General features: G+C 38.0%; 1 protein-coding gene across 1 annotated transcript; it reads left to right on the top strand.

Moving 5' to 3' along the window:
- Window positions 1–723: 723 nt before the first annotated feature.
- LOC107300356 (mas-related G-protein coupled receptor member H-like) lies at window positions 724–1,575 on the top strand. Its single transcript, XM_015829690.2, has one exon. It carries the CDS (start codon window positions 724–726, stop codon window positions 1,573–1,575), a length of 852 nt encoding a protein of 283 aa, XP_015685176.2.
- Window positions 1,576–5,978: the final 4,403 nt, after the last annotated feature.

Genomic DNA, 5,978 nt, shown 5'->3' with positions numbered 1-5,978 from the left:
GCACTGGAAGCCAAGGAATCCCTCAATATAGATCTCCTATCTATAGGAATTCATATCTATAGGAAACTTGAAAGGAGATTTGGGACTCATTTAAAGGGTTAGCCAAGTCAAAAGACATGAAGGTGACCTTCTTTTAGTTTAACATAACCAAATTTCCTCCCTTCCTCCTTCTCTCTCCCTCTCACCATCTCTCCCTCCTTCCTTCCTTCCTTCCTTCCTTCCTTCCTTCCTTCCTTCCTTCCTTCCTTCCTTTCATCCATCCATCCATCCATCCATCCATCGCATTAATGAATCCATTTTGCTTACTATTTGAAGTCACAATCTTCCATGTTCCATGACAACACCAGATAGACCATAGATGGTCCATAGATGGAAGGTGACCTCCACTACCCATTATTGCTTTGATGAACCAAGGCTTTCACATAACAATTTTTAGTCAGATAAACAAGGCCAGATCATCACCATTATCTCAACCATACAAAACTTGATCCTTGCAGGCTAATTGTGAGCACAGGACTGCTAATCTAGAGACTACCTTGCAATATGCAGTTTTAGAGACTAAGACTAATGCCAGCTGTTTCTCTTTTGTTCCAGCAGGAGTATCTGAAGCCATAGAAGGAAGAAGGAAGAAAAAAAGACTGAAGCATAATGAATATGATGTCCCTCTCTCCAGCACAAATCAATGTTTCCAGCTGCGAAAACAAAACCAGTTCTCCTGAAAAAATGGAAGAAGTGCTTATTTTTGCAATATTCACTGTGCTTTTTTGTGTGTTGGGAATGTTGGGGAATGGCCTTGTGATCTGGCTGCTGGGTTACTCCGTTAAGAGGAACACTTTTGCCATTTATTTTCTCAACCTCTCTGTTGCAGACTTTGGCATGCTCACCACTGAGCTGATTATCGAAATCCACTGGTTTTTTACACACTTGTATTGTGACTTTCCCTATGAACTCTTCCAAACGGTCCTGCTGTTAATGTACAGTGCTGGGCAATTTCTCCTGACAGTCATCAGCATCGACAGGTGTATTTCAGTCCTTTTCCCAATTTGGTATCGATGCCACCGGCCGGTGCATCTGTTCACTACTGTGTCTGCTGTCATCTGGACCATTTCCTTCATCCTCTCTTCAATTTACTTCACAATTGCAGCTATTCATAGATATGAACCAAAATATACCGTGAAGTATCACTTCATGGTTAATGCTGTGCTTTGTCTCCCACTTATGACAATCTCCAGTGTCATCTTGTTTATCAAAATCTGCTTCATATCCAAAAGCCAAAGGAGGAGGAAGCTTTTGACAGTTGTCTTGCTCACTCTTTTCTTCTTCTTAGTCTTGGCTTTTCCGCTAAATGCCTTTTATTTTATCCTGTATTTTTCAAATTATATACATCCCAACCTTGTACATTATGGCTACTTATGCACGTGCATCAACAGCAGCATTAATCCTCTGATTTATTACCTAGTGGGGAGACAGAAGGGTAAAACTCAGAGGAGCATCAAAGATGTGCTTCAGAAAGTTTTCAAGGAGGAAGAAAATTGTTCTGATCAAATAGAAACTTCAGAAAGTTCCAAAATCTGAACTCTTTAATTTCACCATTGTCATTCAAAAGATACATTCATTTCTTTTCAAGCAAGCCCATAATTTCCCTTTTTTATTATTTAAAAGAAACTGATCTCTATACTGATTAACTTGTGCTTGAATCCATAATTTTTGCAGACAATAATCTTTGTGGAATATCAAAACATTTTTCAAATAATCTATTTACCTAGTATCTCCCACCTGAAGATTAATTAGCTTGCTTTACTTCATTTTTTCCTGACTTGAGTAGCCTCCAATTCTGTGTGCTTGAACTTCAATGTCTAGCCAGTAGAACCATTGTTGAGAATTTTCAAAGCTGACATTCACATCTTTGGAAGTCATTCATCATAGAATGACTAAGCCATGGATTGACACATGTAACCTTCAAAATGTCCCAGGTTCTATCAGGTACATAACCAGTGGTGAAGGATAATGGAACTGTATCTCAACATTATCTGGATATATCTGTATCTCCATGAGACCAGGATGCATCAAATCAACTGTATCAAAAGGAGAACAACTGATACAACAAGAAAAGACCTTATGAAATCACATTTAAATGGGAAAAAAGTACGATTCCCAAAGAAAAGAATCAGAGAAAGACTGAAAAGATTTCAAGTGGTTATATATATAAACCAATCTCTCTTCCTACATATGTGTGTGTGTGTGTGTGTGTGTGTGTGTACAGTATATATATTGTACTTAAAGCCACTATATTTCAACTATTTGTAATAGATTTATTGCCTGTATATAAGCAGAGTTCCATATTACTGAGGACATATACAGAAGCAAATGAAACTAAAACAACACTGCAATATATAATTTTTATGGAAGGAAAAAAAATAACTGTCACTATGCTGGTGTCCTGCCATTCTGTTGGAGGGGGAGGGGGAGGCTCTGCGGGGCATTCTTCACATGCTTTCAGTTTTGCTGTAATTGCTTGGGAATTAGGGAAGGGGATTATCTTTGGAGATGAAGCAGACTCCTTCTCAGCCAGTTCCAACTTGTTTCCAAGGCCACTGCGCCCTGAGGATGTTTTGTTATCTGCCTTACACCTCAGCATTCTCAAAGCAACCTTGCAGCATCATATTGGCAGCTGGTGAAATGGTCCAGGGATTGGGTTTTGGAATGGAAAGAATTGCTTTGGGACCGTTAGATTCCCCCTGACTTTATTGCAGTAAAAGTTATTTTGATTAACCTTAATGAAGTGCTTTCCTGAGAGGACCACCTGGGGCAGGTCATTACAATAACCTTATGTATTCGGTATACTCCCCAGAAAGAGCTAATGACAAATCATGGAGGAACTCTGGACTTTTTTTGCTTGCTTATGAAAATGCAAGTGACTGTTTTAGACAAAAATTCTCTATGTGGTTGGCCAGGTACTTACTATCATATCTGGTGGACATGCCCTAAAGCAAAAAAGTTTTGAGTTAAGATACATACATGGTTGGAAAAGATGATTAAAAGACAGATAGAATTTAAACCAGAACTCTTTTTGTTAGGAATACTAGGACCTAATTATGAGAAGGAGAATGAATATTTAATATTGCATGTACTGACAGCAGCGAGAATAGCATTTGCCCAATACTGGAAAAATGAAAACTTACCAACTGAAGGTTTTAAATAAGAAAATCTTAGAATGTGCAGAAATGGATAGATTGACTGTAGAGATTAAAGAAAAAGAAGATTCAGTTTACTTTAGAACATGGGATCATTTTTACCAATGGTTAGGAAAACGAACTAGTGAGAAATGAATGTAATATGTTATTTTGAATATATATTAGTAAGAAGAATGATATGCATTGACTAACTGATATTGTTTGTGATTATCATTTATTACATTTACTACAATTATTTATTACTATATCAACTATTGTTAATTGAACATATGTACCCGGACAATAGTCTGTTTGCTAAAGATTGAAAATGTTACTGGGGGATAACCCCAATGTTGATCCCAACCTTGTCCCTATCCCAATCCTGATCCTAACCCCACCCTAAATCTTAATCCCTATCCCGATCCTATTTTGTCCCTAACTCTATAAAACTCAATAAAATCTTTTAAAAAAATTCTCTATGTGGTTCACTGACTGTGGCTCAATCCAGAGAAAGTAGATCTTTTTTCTATTTCCCCTAAAGAGCTATTGTTATCTGCAAATAATTCCTTTTTGCTTCTATATGAGTCTTAGGATGAGGTCATAAGATCTCATGATTTCCTATTCAGCAATTCTGTGAAACTATCTTCTCCAAACTCTTTTTGAAAACTCAGTCAAAGTAGATTGGCTAAGATTAAAACTGTGGCAAAGTTAGTTGGGGTTTCAGATGAGACCCAGTGTAGAGCAGTGACTGTAGACCATGGATGCAGATGTATCATCTTCTTGAGCTAACCACAGAGCTGAAGAAGAGGGCAGGATGCTGTTTTTATTTCATAGATAGGATACAGAGAATCCCAACATTGCTCATTTCTATTTAAGAGACAGAATAATTATGCAGTTTGTTGCCTTAGTCTGGCAATTTTTTTGTCTATAGGTGAGCAATAATAAAGAAACTACTCTGAAGTAACTCCTCATATGGTTCTTGGCTTCTTGAGCCTGACAGTGGTGAATGGTTTATGGACCATACCAGCACCTTGAATTGCCCCCTAACTGGCAACTAGTACAAGTCCCAAAACAAAGGGAAGAATAGAATAGAATAACACATTTGGAAGGGACCTTATAGGTCATCTAGTCCAACTCCCCACCCAAGCAGGAGACCCTACACCATTTCTGACAGATGGCTGTCCAGTCTATTCTTGAAAGCTTCCAATGATGAAGCTCCCACAACTTTGGAAGGCAAGCTGTTCCATAGGTTGATTGTTTTCACTATCAGAAAATTTCTCCTTATTTCTAGGTTGAATCTCTCCTTGATCAGTTTCCATCCATTATTCCTTGTCTGGCCTTCAGATGCTTTGGAAAATAGATTGACCCCCTCCTCTCTGTGACAGCCCCTCAAATATCGGAACACTGCTATCATGTCTCCCCTGGTCCTTCTCTTCACTAGACTAGCCATGCCCAGTTTCTGTAACCATTCTTCATATGTTTCAGCCTCCAGTCCCCTAATCATTTTTGTTGCTCATCTCTGCACTTTTTCTAGAGTCTCAACATCTTTTTTATAGTGTGGAGACTAAAACTGGAGGCACTATTCTAGGTGTGGTCTTACTAAGGCTTTATAGACTGGTATTAACACCTCACATACTCTTGATTGAATCCCTCTGTTAATGCAATTTAGGATTGCATTGGCTTTTTTGGCTGCCACCACACATATTTAATTGATTGTCCACTAAGATTCCAATATCCAAAAGATGGTTGCTGTATAAACTTGTAAAATAAAGTTAAATAAGAAGAGAATATGCTGGTAGATTGACACGTGAATTCTGATGCCAGAATTAGGTTACCCACCATCTTCAAAATAAGCTTCTCAATCAACTAAGCAATCACACTGATATTACATTTATTCATATTTACTTACTAAAGGACGCTCACCAAATATGCACAGCCAAAATCTATTTTTAATTCAAATCACAGTTAGAAGCTATATACCCCCAGAGGAAGGAACTTGCATAGTCCTTAAAGCTCCATCTGCTGGTGGAAAGCTTAGTAGGAGATGAAATAAGAATAATTATAGTAGGTGCTAAAAGAGATTCTACCTGAGGTATCTCCAGGGCAAATCAACTTTGGAACTCAGGTCTTGCTACTGATTTTTCACAATAGCTGTACATTATTCTTCAAAATTATCAATAATAAATAATAAATCTATAAATGTACTCTGATCAGTCACAACAGGTGGCATCATGTAGCCTAAAAAAATGTCACATGGGTACTTGGATTGGATAACTCCAGAAAAATCTAGGACAATTACTAAATGTCTGTTGTGGGTATGCTGCAGTACAGTATTATATCTTTTCATCAGGGGATTCAATAAATCTATCCCATCATTTGCAAATGATTTTCTAGAGCCAGTTTGTTCAAGTGATTAAGGTCCCAGGCTACAAAACCAGAGTACTGTTACTTCTAGTCCTGCCTTAGGCCTGAAAGCCAGTGGGGTGACTTTGGGCCAGTCATACTCTTCCAGCCCAATCCACTCACCAGTTATATGGGAGCATATAACTGATACTGGGTGAGCATGGAAAACTAAGCTTTAATTGCTGTATACTGCCCAGAGACACTTCTTGTGAGATGAGCAGCTATATATAAGGGAGATGAGAGGTTTAATAATGTCATAGATAGATAGATAGATAGATAGATAGATAGATAGATAGATAGATAGATAGATAGATAGATAGATAGATAGATAGATAGATGGATGGATGGATGGATGGATGGATGGATGGATGGATGGATGGATGGATGGATGGATGGATGGAT

Source organism: Protobothrops mucrosquamatus, unplaced genomic scaffold (assembly GCF_001527695.2).
Source record: "Protobothrops mucrosquamatus isolate PMUCROS unplaced genomic scaffold, P.Mucros_1.0 scaffold6762, whole genome shotgun sequence".
NCBI classification, from domain to species: Eukaryota; Metazoa; Chordata; class Lepidosauria; order Squamata; family Viperidae; genus Protobothrops; species Protobothrops mucrosquamatus.
The sequence above is the reverse complement of the archived record's forward strand: the minus strand, read 5'-3'. Positions and strand labels throughout refer to the sequence as shown.